Consider the following 27,656-nt stretch of genomic DNA (forward strand, 5'->3'; position numbering starts at 1 on the left):
TTCTTTTATATGTAGAAATTCAGGAGAAGGTTGTGTCTGACACAAAATACGAGATATCTCTTTTTCTCTATAGCTGATTTCTCACATAACTCTCTCTACTCTATTGCTATTTCCATGAACGGTTCATAAAAGTAGTTGAAGTCACAGGAAGCAAGGTCTGAACTATAGGGAGGGCGAGGAACTGTTGATGCCCATCTTAGTCAAATAGTCTGTGACAAGGATGAATCACTCTTGGGACAAAATTTGCACAAATCTTCTGCATCTCTAATTCCCTGCAAATAATTGTGTATTCAGTTCCCACACTGACATCAAACTGTGCACTTTATTTCTTTATAGACACATGACGGTCATTATCCATGCAATTCTTTATTTGGCCAATCAAATCTGGTTTTCTTACTTTCTCACTTCTCCCATACCTCCCATCATACCTCACATACTCCCTGCTTTCCTTGAATCTCTTATACCACTCAAAAACTGATGCTCGATTCATGCAAGATGGTCCAAAAGCAGTCGGAAGCATTCCATACGTTACTAAGTTTAAAACAGACTTTATTGCATATCTTTCTTCTAAAGTGTCCTCACACCCAGATTGCATTTTTGAAATTCAACAGCTGTGACAATCAGGCTTTACTAAGGTGTATTCCAATTCCTGCTGTAACTGTTCCTTTGAACCTGAAATCATAAAAATTAGTCATCTCATATAATGTATGGAAATGAAATACTTCATTTTCAAGACAGTCAAAGAAATTATTAGAGTAGAATGCTTTTAACAATTTTAAATGCCTGTATAAAAAAATCTAGATACTTATTGGAGGCATCTCGTATATATATATATATATATATATATATATATATATATATATATATATATATATATATATTTCAGTGTAGGACAATGAATCAGAATTGGAATAGGGAATTGGAAAAATCATAACTTTTGGGGGTATCGAAATTGAAAAAAATAGTGCCTATTTTCTGATACTAAAACGATTCCTTTATTTGTTTAATTTTTTTGTTTTATTTTGTTTAAAATTTAATTTCCTGATGCTAGCACTACAGATAAAATGATAAAGATTTATTGATTTTAAACTACCAGTCAAATTAAAATCAATTCAAAAGTGTATGTTTCATGTTTGCGAAAATATATGCATATAATATACGTATTTTTACAGTAATCTGAAAGGAAAATGATAAAAAACTAACTCTACAACTACAGATATAAAAATTTTAAATAAATCGGAATTGGTAATTCTATCAGAATCAGGAATTAAGAAAAGAATCGGTAATTGTATCGGAAGTGGGAAAATTTTTGGAGTCGTCCCATCACACACACACACACACACACACACACACATATATATAAATTTGCAGGGGGTTAGAACAGTAGTCTAAAGAGCAGAGTGTATTTTAATGTGATAGTAAAAAAACTAATTTAATTAAAATAAAAGAAAAGAACAGTGCTCGTTGTAATTCAGATATATAAGCTCGATAGGCAAATATCCTAGAGCTACTTTAATATTTAGTAATGTGAGTGATAATTTAAAATTTAAATTAGAATTAAAAATTAAAAATCTGTTTCATAAGAAGGAATGACGACAAAGTCAATAATTTGTACGCTCGTTTCGGAAACGATGTTTTCATTGTGATAGACATTAAGCCACGGACAATAATTTTGTCATATAGATTTTTTAAAAAAAAGTCTCCTCATCAGCAAAAGTATTGGGTGGGTTTTTTTTTTTATATGTAAAAGACACCATAAATAAACTTAGCAATTTTTAAGTAAGGCAGATGTATCTGGAAAAAATTAAAATAAAAGGGAAAATATTTACTTGATAAGAAAAGTAATATGGGTTGAGAATAAAAAATTGAATAAAATCATAAATCTGAATTTGGTTTAAATATAATATTATATATATATATATATATATATATATATATATATATATATATATATATATGTGTGTAATGCTTAACTTTTATTAAAAACATATTATTATAACCTTATATTTAAACCAAATTCAGATTTATAATTGTATTCTATTTTTTATTCTCAACCCATATTACTTTTCTTATCAAATAAATATTTTCCTTTTTATTTTAATTTTTTCCAGATACATCTGACTTACTTAAAAATTGCTAAGTTTATTTATTGTGTCTTTTACATAAAAAACCACCCAATACTTTTGCTGATGAGGAGACTTTGTTTAAAAAACTCTAATATAAAAATTCTTGTCATCAACCTTCTTCATAAGAAATTGTATTCTATTTATTCCTGTCATAATATTCTTCATCATTCAACTGAAGCGCTTGTACTCTCATTGATTCCTATCCTCAAGTAGCTTTTAGCCATGATAATCGGTTAAAAGGTATAATCTACTAATATCGACTAAATGGGTCACAATATACAGAATAATCACATTGACACGCCGGTTCTCATTAGATCACCAAAGTTAAGCAATATTGAGGCTGGTCAGTAGCAGATGGGTGACCAATTTGGGGATACCAGGCGCTGTATGTAGGATAACATTATGGGAATATACAAACGACTGGGGACCATTTGTGAATTTCATACTCCCATGGAATTTCCTCCTTTGGAGGAAGCCAATTAAACCTGCATAGAGTTAGTGCCACAGATGTTTCATTTCAATAAACCACAGGTTGTTGAGTATATGTCTATGAATAAATAAATACAGATCAGTAATTATTATTATTATTATTATTATTATTATTATTATTATTATTATTATTATTATTATCATCATCATCAGCATTTTAATACAGATTTTTTTTGGGTATTTCTTTCAGCTTTGGTGATTTTTGTTAATCTTTGCCCTTTTTTTTTTTTAGCGGAGAAAGTGGGGCTGGCAAAACAGTTTCTGCAAAATTAATCATGGCTTACATTGCAAAAGTTTCCGGAGGTGGAGCAACTGTACAGGTATGTTACTAGCCAAACCAAGCAATAAATATATAATTTCTTAGGATGTGTTTTATTTCAATTCATTTGGCAAAAAAAAAAATAAATAAATAAATAAAACAAACATATGTAGGAAAAAGATAGTAGAAATTTACAGAGAAGAAAACACAGTAGTCCAGCATTTGTTTACATTTACCTTGAATTGTTGTGTTTTTGGTGCATTTATTATCTCACTTGAAAATCTATTCCAATGTGCAGGGATCCTGATTGAGAACATACCCTGTTTTGATTGAATGAAAATAGGCAGTGAAAAGGTTTCATGTAGTGTCCATGTAGTCCTTTTTCTAGAGCAGAAGTGAATAAAAGATTTGGAGGTCTAACATGATGTCCATTGAGGAGATTGTAGGCCAAAACAAGATCACCATGTAATCATTGGCTCTCAAGGGAGCAAAGGTTAAGCTTTTTGAGTTGGCTATCACAGACCTTACACCATTTGAATAGCCAGTATTTGAACTCTCTCCAGATGCTGGATGTTTCCTATAAAATATGTAGAAGACGCCTGGATATCATACTCTAACAGTAGTTTGATGAGGGAGATATAAAAGTGGAGAAATATTTCAAGAGTGAGTTTACAGAAAGAACGTTGTATGAGAAAGAGGATACTCCCTGCTTTGTTCACATGCAATGTTTAGATGGTTTGAAGGATAAATTGACCTGAAGGTCAAAATCTTTTATCTCGTTCACCTTCTTGAGCAAGCAATGTTAGAAGAATTTAACAAGTTTAATAACTTTTTCTGAAAACATGCACTAAGTTGCATGTTTTGGTGGAGCATATGAATGGCAGATGCTCAGCCAAAAGGACAAGGAGGGAGCACAGAAAATTGAAAATATCTCTGGTTGGAGTCTGGCCACCCAAGTGATGATTTTTTGTTTGTTTGAAATAAAATAAGTGCTTCATTAACTAGGGAATCATGCTGTTTGATAAAAGTAATGTTTCTAAATGACTTCTAGGAAAACACCCTCGATTGAACACTGTTTAGTTGTTATCTTTTATGGGTAGCTCAAGTAGTCAGCTTCTGGTTTGTCAAAAAATGACCACTAACAAAAGCCAGCATCTAAGATTTTCAGTCAGAATTTAAAAGATTTTAGGAGATGGCTCTGATTGTCTCTCCTTCCCATATGTCGGACTGATTGCCAAGGACATGTCCTTAACTTTGTATGAAAATATTACCACAAATATTATCCATTTGTCGGTAGTTAAGTCAAGTTTTATGTCATATAAGATAGAGATTATTGGTGAATCATTTGATCCAGAGTATCCAGTTGAACGTTTGAGGCATCGTAGATTTAAGAAAATCGAAGACTTACAAAGATGTTTTCCCCATCTGTTTAATTTGAGGGAAAAGAAAAATGCTATTGATAGAAATGACATTATAATATATATTTTTTTATTTTCTTTCTACAATACTAAACATTAATATTATGTTCCTTACATAAGTGGTATGCTATTTGGTACTCTACTACATTTCTCAAGTTATACAGATTGATTTCCCCTGTTTTATTTGGATCATGTTTGAAATATAATCTAAAAAAATTCCACATAAGAGTAAAAAAAAAAATTTGGCACTTTTCAACAAAACTCTTACTTTTCATTGGTTTTTTCATCCTTTTTCTTGCAGAAAGTCAAAGAAGTCATCCTAGAGTCAAATCCTTTATTAGAAGCATTTGGAAATGCAAAAACTGTTCGCAATAATAATTCCAGCCGATTTGTAAGTCATGTTATTTATATTTTGTTTTCACAGTTTTATTTGATAATAATAATAATAATAATAATAATAATAATAATAATAATGAGGAGAAGAATGGTTGCTACCAATGAGAAATCAATGGTAAACTGCTATTGCGATAACACAAACCAATTTGCAAAGGTTATCAGAAGAGGTGGTGAGTATTGAAAATTTGGGGAGGCTTCTTGTCACTCAGACTCCAGGGAACACCACGTTGTTCTCAAAGTTTTTCACAGTTTTATTTGATAATAATCATAGTAATAATAATAATAATAATAATAATAATAATAATGAGGAGAAGAATGGTTGCTACCAATGAGAAATCAATGGTAAACTGCTATTGCGATAACACAAACCAATTTGCAAAGGTTATCAGAAGAGGTGGTGAGTATTGAAAATTTGGGGAGGCTTCTTGTCACTCAGACTCCAGGGAACACCGCGTTGTTCTCAAAGAGAATTCTTTGATGATGGCCTGCGTGACTACTTCTATAATAATAATATATAAAGGAAAACCCTTGAATGCAATGATTAATACACATGAGCTACAAACACAAAAACTGGCCATATATGAACTGCAACAAAAGCAAAACAAAAAGATATAGGAAAACCACATGGAATCAAGAAAACTGAAACTGTATATAATTGTAAGTTATCCCCCCCCCCACATATACATGCACGCTTTAAAAAAAATGAAAAGTCAGTATCAATTAACACTATACCAAATAGTCTTGATGGGTCAAGGAGAATGGAAAGACCAAGAAGAGAAAACACTAACCAGACTCTACTGGATAAGTGCAAAGAAGACTGAGACCTTGAGGAGGCGAAATTCTAGTGAAAAGATTGAGACCAGCAACATCACACGTGTGTGTGAGGAAGTTGCAAAGAAGAAAAAAAAAGGATGTTTCTGCAGCTTATCAAAAGATTTGCCAAAATATGACAACAATACAAAAAAATCATATTTCTGAAATTACCACTTTCCCATTTCCCTAACTTTTTATTTTTATTTTTGTTTTTACACGGTGGTCACCACTTATCAAGCCCCAGAAGCCACTCAGGGATAAGGGTTATTGCAAGTACAGTACGTTAGTGTGGAGATTTGATGAAGTGTTTACTTAAGGGGGGGCGGTTCATTAGGAATTTGATTACGTTGGACTTGAAGACATCCAAGTTGTAGTCAGGTGGGAAGCAGGCAGACGGAACAGAGTTCCACAGGCGTGCAGTTCTAAGAAAGAGGCTTTGTTCATGAATCCACATTTTGATTTAGGCACAGATAAAGAGTGGGGGAAATTTTTCACAGTGGATTCAGCTAGACGGGTGTTTTTCGTGAAAGATTGGCAAGGGGGGACCAGAGATTGGAGTTCAGACGAGCACCTGCCATGGAAATAATGATAAAACAAGGATAGGCTCGCAACGTCTCTTCTGTGGGAGAGAGGTTGCAGGGTAGAGAAAAGGGCATCCCCCAGTAAGCCACGAAGTCTATTTTGTACTCTGTCAAGGCAGGATAGGCTGTTTTCAGCAGCTCCTGCCCAGATATGTCAGCGGTATCCCATCCTTGGACATACTTGACTTTTATATAGATAGAGAATTGCATAAGTAGTGAGATATCTTCTGGAGCGGTAGAAGGATCCCACCATCTTTCCCGCGACCTTGGCAACAGACTTGATGTACGTGTTCCATTTCAGATCAGGAGAAAAGGACAAACCCAGAAGCTTGTCAAAACACGGGGCTTCTCCTAGACGAGAGCCATCCATTTCAATTGATGCCAGATGGGGATCAGAGCATTGATGATGTAAAGATAGGAGTTTGGTTTTAGATACATTAAAGGTAACCAGCCACATCTTCCCCCACTGAACCACGCGCTCGAGATCAGAGGAGAGAGAATCAAAGAGAACTTTGTCATTTACAGCCTTTGATGTGTTGCCGTAGATGGTCGTGTCATCAGCATAGATGTCAACGAATGATTTAAGTATGTGTTTAGGGAGGTCATTGATGTAGATCAGGAAGAGAGTTGGGCCAAGGATTGACCCTTGAGACTCTAGCATTTATATTGCAGGCCTCCGATTTTTGTCCATCGACCACTACTCTTATGAGCCTATCGGAGAGAAATGATTTAATGATTGAGAAAACACTTCCAGTTATACCGTAGCTGGAAATCTTGATCGTGGAGAAAGGATTTTAGTGAGGAAGCTGCTGCTGCTGCTGATATTCACATTCACTTGTGTGCTTCTACAGTATTGGGCACAAGTGAAAATTCACATTCTAAGTAAAAACTCTTCGATATGTTTACATACAATGCAAGCATAATTATCCTCACCCAAAATTAGGAAAAATTATTAAGTAGAATTTTTAATTAAAAATAAAAAATCAGTTTTCGTATTTTGTCGATTCGACATTAATAATTATTTGGTTAAATGACAAACTTATCCCTCCTGCTTTACACATATTTCCACTCTTATCGATGGTGGATTGGTAAAATATGATAAAACTGATTATTTTATTTTTTAATTTTACGCAATAATATTTTCATAATTTTAGGTGTAGATAAGTTTTTTTGCCTGATATATAAGTGTATTAAAGCGTTTTCCTGTTTATTTGTATGGAACTGCAATTTTCACATTGTAACTTGCTGTATAAGCTTGAATACATATATTGAATTACCTCCCTTTATTGTTACATACAAATGAACAACTATTTTTGGATAAAGAGATCGAAACAGACACAATATATATAATTATATTACGGATTATTTGGTTATTTTATATATTTACTGATCCAAACGGGTTCTGGGTTTGAAAGTTCTCTGAAGTAAACAGTGTGACTTAATTTGAAGATGTTTACTTCATCTGTTACAATTCTTTTATTATTTTTTAGCCTGGGAACCTGGCGTTGCCCGGGTGTTTGGCGGTGTGTGTTGAGCAAAAAAAAAAAAAGTGGTAGTAGGCAGGCTCGAACCCGTACCGCGAAGGAGGAAAAGAATGTGAAAAAAAAGTAACGTTTTTGCCGTTGCGTCCATCGCCAAATCAGAAGTGGCGAAGGCTTAAAATAAGGCTAGTCAATCAAAAAGAGGAGATGCTTTTCGAAAATCTTTGTGAAAAAAGCGTCCCCTCCCTGTAGAAAAGTGCCCAGTTGAGGGTGAAGGAACTAATTTAGTTTTTAGCCAATTATTTGATAGTTGTCACCCGAAGGGTCGAGCTTCAAAACGATACCGATCATGTGAAAATTTGTCGCCTCTGTCGAAAGTTTTAGGCATACATACATACATACATACATACATACATACATACATACATACATTTAAGCAGACAGGTGAGATTTATATTATAGATTATGTCATTTCATGATATTTGGACAAATACATGTTTTCTTCTTATTATGTTTATTTTATTTTATTTATTAGATGTGAAAAATTCATATTTGTTTTAAGTAAAATTAACATTCATTTATTTTTTCCATTTATTTAAACATTCATTCAATTCGTTTATTTACTTTATTTTATTTTATTAAAAAAAAATTAATTTCAATATTCATTTTTCTGTAAAAATGTTTTAGTAAATAAACATATTTAAAAAAATCTCTACTAATATATAAAAAGACACTTTGTGTGTGTGTGTGTGTGTGTGTGTGTGTGTGTGTGTGTGTGTGTGTCTGTGTGTGTTTTCTGACTCCAAAATGGCTGGGCCAATTCTTTTGAAATTTCATGCAAATATTGTTTATATGTCTGGGAGTATTCTTAGATAGGTTTTGTATCGGAATTCTTCTTCTAAGTATCAAAAATCGATATTTGATAAAATCTTATTAAAGACCGAACAGTCCAATTTTAACCAAAGTTACTACTTTTATACAGCCTAACATCATTTGAGAAGTTTTATCACCACACAAACAGAAGGGACTGGCAGATAAAATCAACAGTAGCTTCTTTGATAAAACAGAGGCATGTTTGTAATAAACGTTTCTGTTTAGAGCACAATTGAACTATGATACTTGATTTTTACGTTTTATATTATAATTCAAGCTATTATATAAAAATAATTTATAATTATTTAATTTATTGCAGTTTTCTTATATTAAAATTCGCCAGTGTAATTATGTAGAGGTTTTTATGTGAATCCATAGTCACAGGTTTGGTCTGTTCAGCCACAGAACAGGGCGGTAATTAAACATTATTATATTTATAAAGTCATTTTAATCTGATATGATTAATGCCTTTTTTTGAAATATTCATTTATTTTTTTGTAGGGAAAATATGTTGAAATCCAGTTCAGCCGAGGTGGAGAACCGATTGGAGGAAAAGTATCGAATTTCCTTTTAGAAAAAGTGAGATTTTGTTTTTTGTTTTTCTTTTCTTTTTGATTATCTTAATAAAATTCTGTGAAGAAAATAATTTTTTTAATTTAAATATTTGTACAAGAAGAATGAAATCAGAGTTCGAAAAGAGTTTATTTTATTATGACTGTTTGGAATTGGAGGTGATTTTTAAATAGTCAAATGATAGCAAAATAGTTTTTAGCTTTAATTAAAGTTTAAAAGCAAAACTAGAATTTTATAATTCAAACGTGCCCGTATTCAGCTGCCACATATTCATTGGAGATATAGCAATAGCAGCAGGTTTAAAGGAATTTCAGTGCGACGCATTTCAATCTTCTAGGATGAGCGTTGTTGAGTTTGACATAAAAAATTCTCAAGTTAAAAAGAAGATTGGAATTGTTGAATTATCAATCATTCAGTCTGTTAAGAGTTATCTCCCTTGCACCATGAATCAGATATCCTTGTTCTAAAGAATTAGAGTTATCTGCTCTTAGTTCGTTTTCTCCGTTATAAATTTCTGTTGGGGACTACTTTTGGCCAGTCTTCCTAACGCAAATAAAACGAATAATTCGTGTGTGTGCAAGAGAAAAACATGTCTATGTGCTTTTATTGAATTTATTTTCCAGTCTGGGATATCAAGTCCACATAAAAACAGGTATATTTTGATTTGATTGATCTTTGAATTTATAATTAATTATCAAGGATTACATCAATGGAAACGTGAAAATAACAACAAAATCAAAATAATTCTATGATCTTCATCTCCAAAATTCCAAGACAATGTTTTTGAACTTTACACACATTAGGTGTGTCGAGTGAAGAACCGTTTTTATGCTAAGCATAACTTATCTGAGAACCAGATAATATCCTATTGTTGGGGTCAACCAGGGTTTTCCCTCAGCACCAAAGTAACCAGAGTCTAGATCAGTGGTTATCAACCTTTTGTTACCCATGACCCCTTTTTCCTTCTTTCTTGGTCTCATAACTATTGGTCATAGTATTGGAGGGTGAAGGTCAGACAGACAATATAATAGAAAAAACACAGACTGCCTGAGGCACATATTTAAAACCAGCTCTTATCACTCGTTCTTTTTTACTGTTTTCAAGGCAATTTTATGGAAATGTTTTGAAATCTAGAAAATATATTCAAATTCGTTTGAATGTCTACTTCAGCTTTTTTCACTTCAAACCAAAATTACAGTAGAAATTAAATTTTTAATAATAAAAACCATTATAAGTTAGTTTTATTTATAAACCACCAAAATATCATTGTGGACCTCCAGAAATATTCCATGGACCCCTAGGATCCATGTGGACCCCGGTTGAGAACCCATGGTATATACCATCGTTAAGAAGGCTATTATCCTGTTGACTGAGGTATGATTTTGGTTCTGTGCAGTTCTTGGAGGTCCATCCTCCCAGGCTTTACCTTCTCCCTTTAAGAATTATTTAGTTTATTGCTAATCGTTCAAGGTACCCTTACTGAGGAATGGTAACATTTTTTTTTGCTTTTTCTCTAGCGCGATGACTCTTCAAATCCTACTTTCTAACCTTTGTCTCACACCATTTTCCGTGGAAGTGAGATAAATGTCAGGTCAACTGAGAAGAAAGTGCATGTTGCATTGGACATGTTGCAGAATTCTGCACTTTGCATGTGCATGTTTATTAGCATATCAAAGTTGCTCGCTTCCTTCATCTCTCCGGAGGACTGGGGACCGTTGTCTCTGAATGGCCCTATTTTGGATCGTGTGGAATCATCCGTGTACTTTTGGATACACTATTGTTCCAGATTGCGATGCAAGAGTTTTCCTGGAGTACATATGTGACATGGTCACCAATCTGTGGCAGTGTTCCTAGCCTTGGCAGAGGTCATTTTGAATGACAATGGCAACAACACCAACATTCAATCTAATTAGGAGTATAAAAGTTATGAAGAGTATATCCATACAAGCATGCATTCATAATAAAATGGAAATAAATGGAACGTTAAGAATAGAGGGGTCACCAGTTAGCAAGTGCTGTCTAAAAATTTTATAACAGTTCATTTTTAAGATCTCTACTCTATATGAAAGGAACTTTGTGTGACTATGAGTTGGTTTCTTATGGACTCAAAAATGACTGGACCGATTTTTATGAAATTTCACACAAAGGTATTATATATTCCTAACAGGTTTTTTTTTTCCAGATGAAAACTGATTAAAAAGTTTTCCACATGTCTGAATACCCCATGTACCAAATTTCAATCTGTAGATCAAAAATTTGTTGAGTGTATAGGTTGAGAAGTGTCCTCACACACACATGCTCACGTTCACACACACACACACAATTTCACTTTTATACTTTTCTAGAGAGTGTGTGAAGTGTTAGGATGGAAAGTATAAACACCTCTTCACAATCAAGACTTTGAGGACAGTTTATCATTATATCGACAGGTTTATTGAAATTGAGGAACGTAAAGACAAAACCAGGAAAGAAACAATGAATACAGAAGTAGTGCAAAGCTTGGGTTGAAAGAAATGCAGTAAATGTTTAATATGAGAGAATTAAGTCGAAAGGACAAAAATACAAATGAAATAGACAAAGTAAGGAATCTATATATTAATACGATATTTTGTGTTATTTGGTGTGTCATGCTTACATCTTTTTTCTTTCGAGTGACTGTCGTTTAATTGTTATGACTTTCCATTTCTTGTAATAAATAATTTTACCATGAATTCTTCATAAGTTTTGGTTTCGGTTTCAATTATAGCTGATGGCACTCAAGTCATCTATTTTTTTTATAAATAATTTTACTAAGAATTCTTCATAAGTTTTGATTTCAGTTTCGAATATAGCTGAAGTTATATATATATATATATATATATATATATATATATATATTCATTTTTTTTCTTCATAAGTTTTGATTTCAGTTTCGAATACAGCTGAAGGAACTCAAGTTATATATATATATATGTATATATATATATATATATATATATATATACATTTTTTTTCTTCAATTTTTGATTTTCGGCTTTGATTAAAGTTGTTGCGTCGAATCATATGAATCGATAGAAAAATGACTTTATAATAATACATGCGAAATTTGCATAAATTAAAATATCATCTTTAAGCATATTTTACAACCGGACTATACTGGGTGTCCCTGCTAGCTTAGATAAATACTTTTGCAGTTTTAACAAAAGAGCTATAATAAGGTCAGGGTGTCTCAATTTACTCTGAACATCCACGGAATGCCAACATCAATGTATTACATATGAAAGAGTCCGCTGTGGAATTTCCACAGGTCTCGCTAGTTAAAATTAAAGTTTTAGTAAAGAAACGGAAGATTAAGAAACTTACAACAATGGTCTGGTTGTTAAAGAAAAGTATCGGAGTGGTCTATCACTAGTCACACCATAGAAAAAAAGGAAATAAAAGCACCGGTTCCAGCAGTGAAGGGTCACAGATTGTCCCCTCCGGAAGAAAGGGAAGATTAAAGGGAGGTAATAAAAAGAAAGACCATGAGTCACAACAAACAGAATGACACAATAACAAATTAATGGAGTAACAGAAAAATGGACGATAAGACAAAAATCTATGTCCTTCCAAAAAGCTGAACTGATTTTGAAGAAATTATCGAATCTTTGTTTTAAATTTCTTTTTTTTTTCTTCTTCTAGTCACGAGTCGTTTTACAAAATCCAGATGAAAGGAACTTCCACATATTCTATCAAATGTGCTCAGGAGCAACAGAGGAACGAAAAAGTAAGTTGGTTTTTTTTCCCCCTTTTTTACTTTGAAACAACATTTATAGTGTCATTTTGGATGATGATAGCATTTTTAAATATGGTGAAGAACTGCACCAATATTTAATATAAATTAGCTGGATGCCTGGCGTTGCCTGGTCATACAATACGCTTAAACATGATGTTTTAATTTATGCAGATTGCATATGTATTATCAATCCTCTATTGAATATTATATATTATGAGGAATAATTTGCCCGGTCGACAAATACACAAAAAAAAATAAAAAAATGAAAATGTTGTTCATCAAATATCATGTCAGCTAATATGATCTTAAACATAGTCTTTCTTCTCTTATAGATAAAAAGGAAGAATTTTTACAGGGGAATATTTTACGTTACACCGGTCAAGGTTACACCGGTGTAGTGTAAAATATTCCCCTGTAAAAATTCTTTTTATCTCTAAGAGGAGAAAGACTATTTTCAAGATTGGATTATTTTGGTTTTCGATACTTATCGAACAAGTTTCTGTACAAAATCTATCATAGAACACTGCCAGGGATATAAATTAGCTTTGTGTGAAATTTGCAAAAGATAGAATTAGCCGTTTCAGAACCTATGAGAAAGGGACACACACACAAAGAGACTTTGATATAATAGTAGAGATTGTGGGTGTAAAAGTCATGTTTTGGCGAAGGAAGAAACTAAACAGATATACACATGCATTCATATAAGCATGGAAATAAATGAAACATTTAGAGAATAGAAGGGTCACCAGGTAGTAAGTGCTAATTAAAACATGAACAGAGTTTTATAAATGATGAATTGGAGAAAATAAAGTTACTTTTAATCATAAATATGAGTTGAGTTAGTAGGAAGAAGGCTTAAAAATGTGTAGGTCAAAATTTTCATGGTGTGCAACATATGCATATGTGAGTATTTGGCAGCGTGGCATTGTGTATGTGTGTGTGTGTTGGTTTACCTTGTTCGTGTTTTTTGTTTTATTTTACTTCAGTCAAACTTCTCAGAAATCAAGGGGCCCACTACCTGGAGCTAACAGTTGAACTCTATAAGAGATACATAGATATCCGAATGTTCTATTAAAGTTCTTTATCTCTCAAACACTGAGTTTGTAAAGAAATTGAGAACATAATTTTCCTCTCCCCAATTAACCATTTTTATATGTTGTAGCATATCTTTTGTTTTGGTCTCTTCGTCTTACTGGATTCCAGGACAAGAATTAATCTAGTCTGGTGGAGTATTCGGCTTTGTGCTGTTACTTGAGTTAACATCACTTGGAGAAGGTGCACCATTTCTCGTAAAAGTTATTGTAGGTTAGCCATAGAAAGGAAATCTTATTTAGGCTGTGAATATTATGTGATTTTGAATATTTAATCAGGGTTTATTTGTAGGGAAAACTACCTTCATGCCAGGTTGTCCTGATCCCCCCCCCCATACAGAGAGACCTTAGACACTCAAAGATATTGTCTAGTAGGCAGTGCATGTATAACTGTGAGTAGAAATTTGTTTCTGTTTGCCTGACTGTTGCTAGTATGTAAATATGTGTGTGCAAGTTGAAGAAAGCTATTATGTGAGTCGCTGAGTTTTTTTTTTACCTTCCTCAGCCCAAAGGCATGGGAGGGAAGGGAGAGGGGAGCAAAGGTTCTTGGGTTCTTCCATGAGGGACCGGCTGGTGATGTCTGGAGAAAACTGATTTTGCTGACTAAATGTTAAGGGAGTTCCTAAGTTCACACTGGCTTATTACTTTCACATAGATGTGTTACTTTTGGAGCTTGAGAAAATTTTCATATTGCCCTTGACATCACAGCAATGTTGCATTCCTGTGATTGTTTTACAAGTACTTCCACACAAACATGCCGCGACGAACTTACAACACTTGTACATCCTCAACAAAAACCCCTTCCGACTCACCAGACTAGGAGCAAATCGATCCCACACTCTGTAGAGGTCCCTATTAGTTTCCATTCCTTGGATCGCTTGCTTTCAGAATTTCCATCCTGCTCCTTGTTTCCTCAGCTGTACCAACATGCGGGAATTTAAATGTAAAGTGAACAAACATTTTGCCACCCAACTTACTATGCAGGTTAGCTGTACAAATCTGGACCCTGTCACAGTATCCCCCTTTACACGTCAATGACAATATCCCTGGTTTAGGATGAATAAAAGTAAAACAAATCCAAATGTGTCATGATGTTGGGTGCTGACAAAAAATATGCAAATTTGTGAAATAAAAAACATCCCAAATTTTTTTTTCACTGTAATCTAATTATTTTTTTTTGATGACAAGTTATTTTTTAATTACGTTTTTAATGACGTTTTTAATTACGTTTTTAATGACGTTTTTAATTACGTTTTTAATTACGTTTCATGTTTCTTTGTTTGCAGCCAATCTTGGCTTGACCACATTGGATTATTACTCATACCTAAATCAAAGTGGCGTTTATGAAGTTGATGACATTAATGACAGCAAGGACTTCAAAGAAACAATGGCAAGTATTCATCTTATTCAATTGTGTTATTTCTTTGATGTAATAAATTAAACGTATTCTCTTTGTTCATTTTTGACATCAGTAACTTGGAACCTCACGAATCAATATTTGATTCTGACTAACCAGTGCTTTATTGTTATTGATCTTAAGAAAAAATGTATAATATTTTTATTGGAATCCTTTGAGATGAGTAATTTGTGTATTTATTTATTTATTTTTGTATTGTTCTCCTCATCTTCATAGTAGTTGTTGTTTCACCACATTTCAGCCAACTCATCCTCTGGCCTTCTTCAGGATAGAGGCATTGAGTCTCTACGGTTCCAGGTAAGCATTCTCTAAATATAGCAGTTTCAATCCTACCCAAAGCAGGTCAGAGGTTTAGTTGGCCAAAAACGTAGTGAGAATACGAAAACATATACTGGGTATACAGTTACGAAACTCAGCATTCCTATCCCATCATGGTTAATTACCTGAAGAAGGCCAGAGGATGAGTTGGCTGAGACCTGATGAAACAACAGCAACTATGAAGATGCGGATAACAGTCTGCAAATAAAGAAAGAAAGAAAGAAAAGTTTATTTCGATCCAAGTTCTTTCAAAAATTACTTATTCTGGTTAGGAAGCTTGTTACAATGAAGACAATTTTCAATAATGCCCTAAATAGTAACAAAAATTAATGAAATAATAATAAAAAAATTCTACATTGTATCATGGTTGAAATGTTTGTTAATGATCTGGGGATTGAAGTACATGCCTCAAAAAATGATACTTGATGCCCCTTTGCAAAACACTTAGCATGATAAGATGGGAATCATCAGTAAGTGCAGTAATCCTAGGAAAAAAGTAGCACCCTCCTTTACATCTGAATGTAGTAGCCAGTGAAAGAGGAGCCTTCATGTTGCCCTTGGCTGCTTATCTTAGTTTACTTTGCTTTATCTATGTCAGCTTTCACATTAACAGTTACATCTGTTTAAAAGAAATATTAAACAATTTGTGAAAAGAAGGTATGTTTGAAGGCTATATCAATGTGGTTCATAGGAAACACTGTGGACACGAGTTAGTATACAAAAGAATAATGATAATATTAGAAGGAATTTTCAATAATTTTCAATTATATTTGAATATTTTAAAATTTTTGTGCTGAACTTGTTTTTTATTTTTTTCCTTTTCAACTATTAATTTTCTTCTTTTCTTGCAGCATGCCATGCAAGTTATGGGTTTATCTGAAGCCAGGCAGCAAGACATCTTGTCATTATCGGCAGCCATCTTGCATTTGGGAAATATTACCTTCCATGAACAAGGCAACTACGCTCTTGTCACTGTTAATGAATGTAAGGATTTCAGTTCTTAATGAATGGAATTGTTCATTTCATTTGGATAAATTTCTTTGATGTAATCTTTTCGAAACATTGTTCTGCTAGCCTGAGGCAGCTTTAGTCTCAGTACATCTATTACGTTGGAAGCAATAGAAATAGTAATTTTGGTGCGCAATGGTAGCAGCACATTCTGGAGAGAACCATGGCTGACTGTTGGGTTTTTGCTGGGATTTTTTTGAGGATATAAAGCGGTCTATACCTACAATTAACCATTTCGTCAGGTCTGATACTATGAAGGACATATTCCTTTTAAACATGGAATGTAGAGGTAGATCTGATATAAATGTACGAAAGCTATCCTAGTCAGCCGTAGAGTATTGACATACTGTACAAAGGAAATGTATGTTGGAGGACTTATTACATTTTGTTTTTATGTTAATGAAGACAGCCGAGTGGTTGGAAGATCCCAGTTGGAACAGAATGGAAGATGAACATAGCTCAGAGCAAGTTGTGAGAAAAAAGATCTAGGAGATTTGCATTATTGACCATCAGCGTCAGGCACACGAGTGGGTTCGTGAACAATCTGAGTTAGATTATAAGCAATGAAGAAGTCGTGAAAAAACCTCCTCTCATCATCGGTCTTGTTTGAATGGGCTAACCATTCCACATTGTGAACATTGAAGTCTCTTTAAAAGATAGAAACTCCACTGTTATGGGAGAAATAGAGGGCAAATATAAACGCAGTGGCGTGAGCAAGTGCAATCTGAAAGCACATATAGGGCAATTTAGGGTTTTCTCTGGAGATGTCCCTACCACATGGAAAGCATCTCTAATGTAGGCACATATTCCATGCCCATGTCGATCTTCAGGGTCAAATTTGGATGTTAAATTAGAATATCCTTTAATTACGAACTCATCTAGGGAAATAGTCGGTCCAGTGTGAGTTTCGCTTAAGAAGAATAGGTCTGGTTTGGTCTCCTGTAATTGTATCAATGCTGTAATGCACTCAGCATGGGGAATAAGTGTTATCCACCGATAGTTTTTTTTCACTTACATGGATTATCTCTACCATCAAGATTAGGGATTAGGATATCATCACCGTGTATTCACCCACATGAGTTTTGACTCACCGTGGGAGAAGAGTGCTTTTGCATCCTGCTGTCTTGGTTTCACTGCATAAGGGGAAGTCACCCACCAGTGTTCTTTGCTATAACTCATAACTTTGTTGTTGGGAGATCCTTATATCCTTCTTTCCTAGTATGAAACAAACTTTTTTTGTTCTGAACTTTTGAAACGAGGATTAATAATTTGTATTATTCGGACTACGGTTCTTATCTTGTTGTTTTCACAATGTTTCGGTCAGTGTAACCTACAACCTTCTTCAGACCTAGTATAGAATTTAATAGAATATGGGAACTATTAGGATTAGGGACTAGGATAGTGTCACCTTGCATTCTCTCACATGAGTTTTGACCTACCATGAGGGAAGCATGAATTCCCGTCCCACGATCTGGGTCTAACTGCCCAAGGGAAAGTAACCCCCACCCACTGGTGTCTTAACAACCAGTGTGCTTATTCGTTATCCCCTTCAATATAATTGAATAGAGCACTCCTAAGCATTATAAAAGGTTCCCACGTTTATAACATTGAGTTAAAAATCATACAAGAAACTTGTTAGTCACGTGATATTTAGCGCAAAGTTTATTTGTACCAAATTTGATTGGATTACAGATAGGATTGTGAATTTTATTAACAATTTCATAGGTGGCATTTTCGAAGGGTCAAACTGTATATGATTTTCAAAGAAGTATGTGGACAGACAAATAAACAGATTATGAGTACAATTTTATGTATAGATTCAACTTCATTTTAAAAGAATTTATTTTCTGGACTTTCTTACAAATGAATTTTTATTTCAGTCTTGGATTTCCCAGCTTATTTGTTGGGGATTGACAAAACATTGCTGAATTCAAAGTTGACAGGACGGGTGATGGACAGTAAATGGGGAGGTAAGTCAGAACGGATCGAAATGAAGCTGAATGTCGACCAAGCTGTCTATACCCGGGATGCTCTGGCCAAGGCACTCTACAACCGATTGTTTGATTTTCTCGTTGCGGTAAGACTCACAACTTCTAGTTTTTTTCTTTAACTTCCACTGGAATTTTCTACTTTTTTATTTACTCTAATATTATGTGGAAGCTTTTAATATTTTTCATTATTTAATGTTTTTCATTATTTAATATTTTTCATTGTTTAATATTTTTCATCTTTTAATATTTTTCATTATTAAATATTTTTCATTATTTAATATTTTTCATTATTTAATATTTTTCATTATTAAATATTTTTTCATTATTTAATATTGTTTCATTATTAAATATTTTTTCATTATTTAATATTTTTCATTATTTAATATTTTTCATTATTTAATATTTTTTCATTATTTAATATTTTTCATTATTTAATATTTTTCATTATTTAATATTTTTCATTATTTAATATTTTTTCATCATTTAATACTTTTCAATATTTAATGTTTTTTCATTATTTAACGTTTTTCATTATTTAATATTTTTCATTATTTAATATTTTTTATTATTTAATGGGTTTAAATTTTTAATATTTTTCATTATTTAATATTTTTCATTATTTAATATTTTCATTATTTAATATTTTTCATTATTTAATATTGTTTCATTATTTAATATTTTTCATTATTTAATATTTGTCATTATTTAATATTTTTCATTATTTAATATTCTTTCATTATTTAATATTTTTCATTATTCAATATTTTTCATTATTACATATTTTTCATTATTAAATATTTTTCATTATTTAATATTTTTCATTATTTAATATTTTTCATTATTTAATATTTTTCATTATTTAATATTTTTCATTATTTAATATTTTTCATTATTAAATATTTTTCATTATTTAATATTTTTCATTATTTAATATTTTTCATTATTTAATATTTTTTCATTATTACATATTTTTCATTATTAAATGTTTTTCATTATTTAATATTTTTCATTATTTAATATTTTTCATTATTTGATATTTTTCATTATTTAATATTTTTCATTATTTAATATTTTTTCATTATTTAACGTTTTTCATTATTTAATATTATTCATTATTTAATATTTTTCATTATTTAATGGGTTTAAATTTTTAATATTTTTCATTATTTAATATTTTTCATTATTTAATATTTTTCATTATTTAATATTTTTCATTATTTAATGGGTTTAAATTTTTAATATTTTTCATTATTTAATATTTTTCATTATTTAATATTTTTCATTATTTAATATTTTTTCATTATTTAATATTTTTCATTATTCAATATTTTTCATTATTAAATATTTTTCATTATTAAATATTTTTCATTATTTAATATTTTTCATTATTTAATGGGGTTAAGTTTTAATATCTTTCATTATTTAATATTTTCCATTATTTAATGGGTTTACATTTTTAATATCTTTCATTATTTAATATTTTTCATTATTTAATGGGTTGAAGTTTTTAATATCTTTCATTATTTAATATTTTTCATTATTTAATTGGTTTACATTTTTATATCTTTCATTATTTAATATTTTTCATTATTTAATGGGTTTACATTTTTAATATCTTTCATTATTCAATATTTTTCATTATTTAATGGGTTTATATTTTTAATATCTTTCATTATTTAATATTTTTCATTATTTAATGGGTTTAAGTTTTTAATATCTTTCATTATTTAATATTTTTCATTATTTAATGGGTTTAAATTTTATATATCTTTCCTTATTCAATATTTTTCATTATTGAATGGGTTTAAATTTTTAATATCTTTCATTATTTAATATTTTTCATTATTTAATATTTTTCATTATTTAATATTTTTTCATTATTTAATATTTTTCATTATTTAATATTTTTCATTATTTAATATTTTTCATTATTTAATTTTTTTCATTATTTTTATATTTTTTCATTATTTAATGTTTTTCATTATTTAATATTTTTCATTATTTAATAGGTTTAATTAAGTTTGTAATATCTTTCATTATATTATATCAATATTGCATTAATTTCTTAAACAACTAAAAATCGTAAATTATTTAAACCTGAGAATTCTAACTTATTTATAATTGCAATCTTTATTACTTTTATTTGCTTTTCTTTGTATGCTTATTAATTTTAATAAAAATAAGCCATTTTATTCCGACTGAATGCCTTTAAAAATGTCAAATAACATGTCTCTTTACAGGCTGTCAACAGAGCAATGGAGAATCATTCAAGTGTAGTGAATGTGGGTATCTTGGATATTTACGGGTTTGAAATCTTCGATAAGAATGGATTTGAACAATTCTGTATTAATTATGTCAATGAAAAGCTCCAACAAATATTCATTGATTTGACACTCAAAGCTGAACAGGTAAAAACACTCACATTTAAATTTTAGTTTTTGAATTCGTTGTTTGAAAGGCAACACGCAAATGTTTGAGATGATCTTCTAATGGTGTACAAATACTCGTTATCTTTTCAAATATGTTATACTTCATGTGGCAGTTTTTCATTAGTCTGTAGTCGAATGGATGGAAACATTTAATGCGACTGAGATAAAGTTACGTTCCTTTAACCTTCTCAACTACAGATAGCCATGAGTAATAACACCGTACCTGAGAGCTCATCATTCAAACTCCTAGACTTAACATTCACATGCAACATGAATTGGAACAAATACATTGAGGACATTGCCAAGGCTGCTGCACAGAATCTGGGTTTCCTCTACCGTGCTTTATGCCTGAAAGTATCCTGTGCCTCTACAAGGCTACCATTAGCCGGTGTATGGAGTATTGTTGCCACATCTGGGCTGGTGCATCTACCACTAGCCTCTCACTCTTAGAGAGAATTCGAAGGGAAAATTTCAAATCTAATAGGTCACACACTATTGACTAAGCTCCAACCTCCGTCCCATCACAGTAATGTGTCACAAGTATCTAATAGAATGTGCTTTGATGAGCTCATAGAACTTGTGCCCTCATCTCCTCCCAACATATATAACCCAACAAGCAAAATTCCACCCTTTCACTATTGAGATCCCTAGATGGTGGGAAGTTTTCTACTCTATTAGTTTCTTCCCTTGGATTACCAGATTTTGAAATTCCTTCCCTGTTTCATCCTTCCCTGACTATACTAACAAGAAAAAGTTTAAATGTAATGTAAACAAACATCTCACTGCCCAACTACATGCAGTTCGCTGTTAGATACAATCCCAAATAATAGTGTAGCAATCACAAATAGCAAACAATTTTCTTTTGTGAATCAACCCCTCCCCCTCCCCGCCAGAACAATCTGGTCACTACTGACTAATCAGCAGGCATTGATTCTTTCTCTTCCATAAGGAACTATTTTAGTCTACTTGTATGAGCAACAATGGGCAGAGAAAAACCGACCACCAGCAAAGACGGACATACCATCTCTTGCCTTGTCTGATTATATTGTGACATGATTATAATGCAACATGATTAAATTGTGACATGATTATATTGTGACATGATTATAATGCAACATGATTAATTGTGACATGATTATATTTTGACATGATTATATTGTGACATGATTATATTGTGACATGATTATATTGGGACATGATTATAATGCGATATGATTATATTGTGACATGATTATATTGTGACATGATTATAATGCAACATGATTATATTGTCACATGATTATATTGTACATGATTATATTGTGACATGATAATATTGTGACATGATTATATTGTGACATGATTATATTGTGACCTAATTATATTATGACATGATTATAATGCAACATGATCATATTGTGACATAATTATATTGTGACATAATTATAATGCAACATGATAATATTGTGACATGATTATATTGTGACATGATTATATTGTCACATGATTATATTGTGACATGATTATAATGGAACATGATTATATTGTGACATGATAATATTGTGACATGATTATAATGTGACAGGATTATAATGGAACATGATTATATTGTGATATGATTATAATGCAACATGATTAAATTGTGCCATGATTATATTGTGACATGATTATATTGTGACATGATTATAATGCGACATGATTATATTGTGACAGGATTATATTGTGACATGATTATAATGCAACATGATTATATTGTGACATTATTATATTGTGACATGATTATATTGTGACATGATTATATTGTGGCATGATTATATTGTGACATGATTATAATGAAACATGATTATATTGTGACATGATTATATTGTGACATGATTATATTGCGACATGATTATATTGTGATATGATTATAATGCAACATGATTAAATTGTGACATGATTATATTGTGACATGATTATATTGTGACATGATCATATTGTGACATGTTTATAATGCGACATTATTATATTGTAACATGATATATTGTGACATGATTATAATGCAGCATGATAATATTGTGACATGATTATATTGTGACATGATTATATTGCGACATGATAATATTGCGACATGATTATATTGTGACATGATTATATTGTGACATAATTATATGTAACATGATTATATTGTGACATGATTATATTGTGACACGATTATATTGTGACATTATTATAATGGAACATGATTATATTGTGACATGATTATATTTTGACATGATTATATGATGACATGATTATAATGCAACATGATTAAATTGTGCCATAATTATATGTATACATTATTATATTGTGACATGGTTATATTGTGACATGATTATATTGTGACATGATTATAATGCGACATGATTATATTGTGACATGATTATATTGTGACATCATTATAATGCAACATGATTATATTGTGATATGATTATATTGTGACATGATTATATTGAGACATGATTATATTGTGACATGATTATATTTTGACGTGATTATATTGTGACAAGATTATATTGTGATATAATTATAATGCAACATGATTATATTGTGACATAATTATATTGTCACATAATTATAATGCAAAATGATTATATTGTGACGTGATCATATTGTGACATGATTATATTGTGACATGATTATATTGTGACATGATTATGTTGTGACATGATTATAATGCAACATGATTATATTGTGACATGATTATATTGTGACATGATTATATTGTGACATGATTATAATGGAACATGATTATATTGTGACATGATCATATTGTGACATGATAATATTGTGACATGATTATATTGTGATATGATTATAATCCAACATGATTAAATTGTGACATGATTATATTGTGACATGATTATATTGTGACATGATTATATTGTGACATGATTATAATGCAACATGATTTTATTGTGACATGATTATAATGTGACATGATTATAATGTGACATGATTATATTGTGACATGATTATATTGTGACATGATTATATTGTCACCTAATTATATTGTTACATAATTATAATGCAACATGATTATATTGTGACATAATTATATGGTAACAGTATTATATTGTGACATGATTATATTGTGACATGATTATCTTGAGACATGATTATAATGCAACATGATTATATTGTGACATGATTATATTGAGACATGATTATAATGCAACATGATTATATTGTGACATGATTATATTGTCACATTTTTATATTGTGGCATGATTATATTGCAACATGATTATAATGCAACGTGATTATATTTTGACATGATTATATTGTGACATGATTATTTTGTGACATGATTATATTGTGACATGATTATATTGTGACATGATTATATTGTGACATGATTATATTGTGACATGATTATATTGTGACATGATTATAATGCAACAGTATTATGATGCAACAGTATTATATTGTGACATGTTTTATTGTGACATGATTATATGTAAGATGATTATATTGTGACATGATTATAATGCAACATGATTATATTGTGACATGATTATATTGTGACATGATTATATTGTGACATGATTATATTATAACATGATTATAATGGAACATGATTATATTGTGACTTGATTATATTGTGACATGATTATATGATGACATGATTATAATGGAACATGATTAAATTGTGACATGATTATATTTTGACATGATTATATGATGACAGGATTATAATGCAACATGATTAAATTGTGAAATAATTATATGTATACATGATTATATTGTGACATGATTATATTGTGACATGATTATAATGCGACATGATTATATTGTGACATTATTATATTGTGACATCATTATAATGCAACATGATTATATTGTGATATTATTATATTGTGACATGATTATATTGCGACATGATTATATTGTGACATGATTATATTTTGACATGATTATATTGTGACAAGATTATATTGTGACATGATTATAATGCAAAATGATTATATTGTGACATAATTATATTGTGACATAATTATAATGCAAAATGATTATATTGTGACGTGATCATATTGTGACATGATTATATTGTGACATGATTATATTGTGACATGATTATATTGTGACATGATTATAATGCAACATGATTATATTGTGACATGATTATATTGTAACATTATGATATTGTGATATGATTATAATGGAACATGATTATATTGTGACATGATCATATTGTGACATGATTATATTGTGACATGATTATATTGTGATATGATTATAATCCAACATGATTAAATTGTGACATGATTATATTGTGACATGATTATATTGTGACATGATTATAATGCAACATGATTATATTGTGACATGATTATATTGTGACATGATTATAATGTGACATGATTATATTGTGACATGATTATATTGTGACATGATTATATTGTGACCTAATTATATTGTGACATAATTATAATGCAAGATGATTATATTGTGACATAATTATATGGTGACATGATTATATTGTGACATGATTATATTGTGACATGATTATATTGAGACATGATTATAATGCAACATGATTATATTGTGACATGATTATATTGAGACATGATTATAATGCAACATGATTATATTGTGACATGATTATATTGTGACATTATTATATTGTGACATAATTATATTGCAACATGGTTATAATGCAACATGATAATATTTTTACATGATTATATTGTGACATGATTATATTGTGACATGATTATAATGCCACATGATTATATTGTGACATTATTATATTGTTACATGATTTTAGTGTGACATGATTATATTGTGACATGATTATAATGCAATGATTATATTGTGACATGATTATATTGCGACATGATTATATTGTGACATGATTATATTGTGACATGATTATATTTTGACATGATTATAATGGAACATGATTATATTGTGACATGATTATATTGTGACATGATTATATTGCGACATTATTATATTGTGACATGATTATATTTTGACATGATTATATTGCGACATGATTATATTTTGACATGATTATATTGAGACATGATTATAATGCAACATGATTATATTGTGACATGATTATATTGTGACATGATTATATTGCGACATGATTATATTGTTACATGATTATATTGTGACATGATTATAATGCAACATTATTATATTGTGACATGATTTTATTGCGACATGATTATATTGCGACATGATTATATTGTGATATGATTATATTGTGACATTATTATATTGTGACATGATTATATTGTGACATAATTATAATGCAACATGATTATATTGTGACATGATTCTATGGTGACATGATTATATTGCGACATGATTATATTGTGACATGATTATATTATGACATGATTATATTGTGTCATGATTATATTGTGACATGATTATATTGTGACATGATTATAATGGAACATGATTATATTGTGACATGATTATATGGTGACATGATTATATTGCGACATGATTATATTGCGACATGATTATATTGTGACATGATTATATTACGACATGATTATAATGCAACATGATTATATTGTGACATGATTATATTGTGGCATGATTATATTGATACATGATTATATTGTGACATGATTATATTGCGACATGATTATATTGTGACATGATTATAATGCAACATTATTATATTGTGACATTATTATATTGTGACATGATTATATTGCGATATGATAATATTGTGACATGATTATATTGCGACATAATTATATTGTGACATGATTATATTGTGACATGATTATATTGTGACATGATTATATGGAGACATTATTATATTGTGACATGATTATATTGTGACATGATTATATTGAGACATGTTTATAATGCAACATGATTATATTGTGACAGGATTATATTGTGAATTTTTATGTTGTGACATGATTATAATGCAAATGATTATATTGTGACATGATTATATTGTGACATGATAATATTGTGACATGATTATAATGGAACATTATTATAATGTTACATGATTTTATTGTGACATGATTATATTGCGACATGATTATATTGCGACATGATTATATTGTGACATGATTATATCGTGACATTATTATAATGGAACATGATTATATGGTTACATGAATATATTGTGACATGATTATATTGTGACATGATTATATTGTGACATGATTATATTGTGACATGATTATATTGTGACATGATTATAATGCAACATGATTATATTGTGACATGATTATATTGTGACATTATGATATTGTGATATGATTATAATGGAACATGATTATATTGTGACATGATCATATTGTGACATGATTATATTGTGACATGATTATATTGTGATATGATTATAATCCAACATGATTAAATTGACATGATTATATTGTGACATGATTATATTGTGACATGATTATAATGCAACATGATTATATTGTGACATGATTATATTGTGACATGATTATAATGTGACATGATTATATTGTGACATGATTATATTGTGACATGATTATATTGTGACCTAATTATATTGTTACATAATTATAATGCAAGATGATTATATTGTGACATAATTATATGGTGACATGATTATATTGTGACATGATTATATTGTGACATGATTATATTGAGACATGATTATAATGCAACATGATTATATTGTGA

At 30.4% G+C, this 27,656-nt stretch overlaps 1 protein-coding gene across 1 annotated transcript in view; it reads left to right on the forward strand.

The window, feature by feature from the left end:
* The window catches only part of LOC145270267 (unconventional myosin-Ie-like), a 255,365-nt gene that overhangs the window by 171,471 nt on the left and 56,238 nt on the right, over window positions 1-27,656 (forward strand). Inside the window, exons 5-12 of the mRNA XM_080125913.1 lie at window positions 2,848-2,935; window positions 4,594-4,683; window positions 8,938-9,015; window positions 12,670-12,754; window positions 15,141-15,244; window positions 16,441-16,573; window positions 18,478-18,674; window positions 20,829-20,996. Coding sequence (XP_079982039.1) covers window positions 2,848-2,935; window positions 4,594-4,683; window positions 8,938-9,015; window positions 12,670-12,754; window positions 15,141-15,244; window positions 16,441-16,573; window positions 18,478-18,674; window positions 20,829-20,996 — 943 coding nt within the window. The remainder of the gene's footprint in view (window positions 1-2,847; window positions 2,936-4,593; window positions 4,684-8,937; window positions 9,016-12,669; window positions 12,755-15,140; window positions 15,245-16,440; window positions 16,574-18,477; window positions 18,675-20,828; window positions 20,997-27,656) is intronic.

The sequence above is a fragment of the Euprymna scolopes genome, chromosome 4 (genome assembly GCF_053919585.1).
Source record: "Euprymna scolopes isolate OS-2025 chromosome 4, ASM5391958v1, whole genome shotgun sequence".
NCBI classification, from domain to species: Eukaryota; Metazoa; Mollusca; class Cephalopoda; order Sepiida; family Sepiolidae; genus Euprymna; species Euprymna scolopes.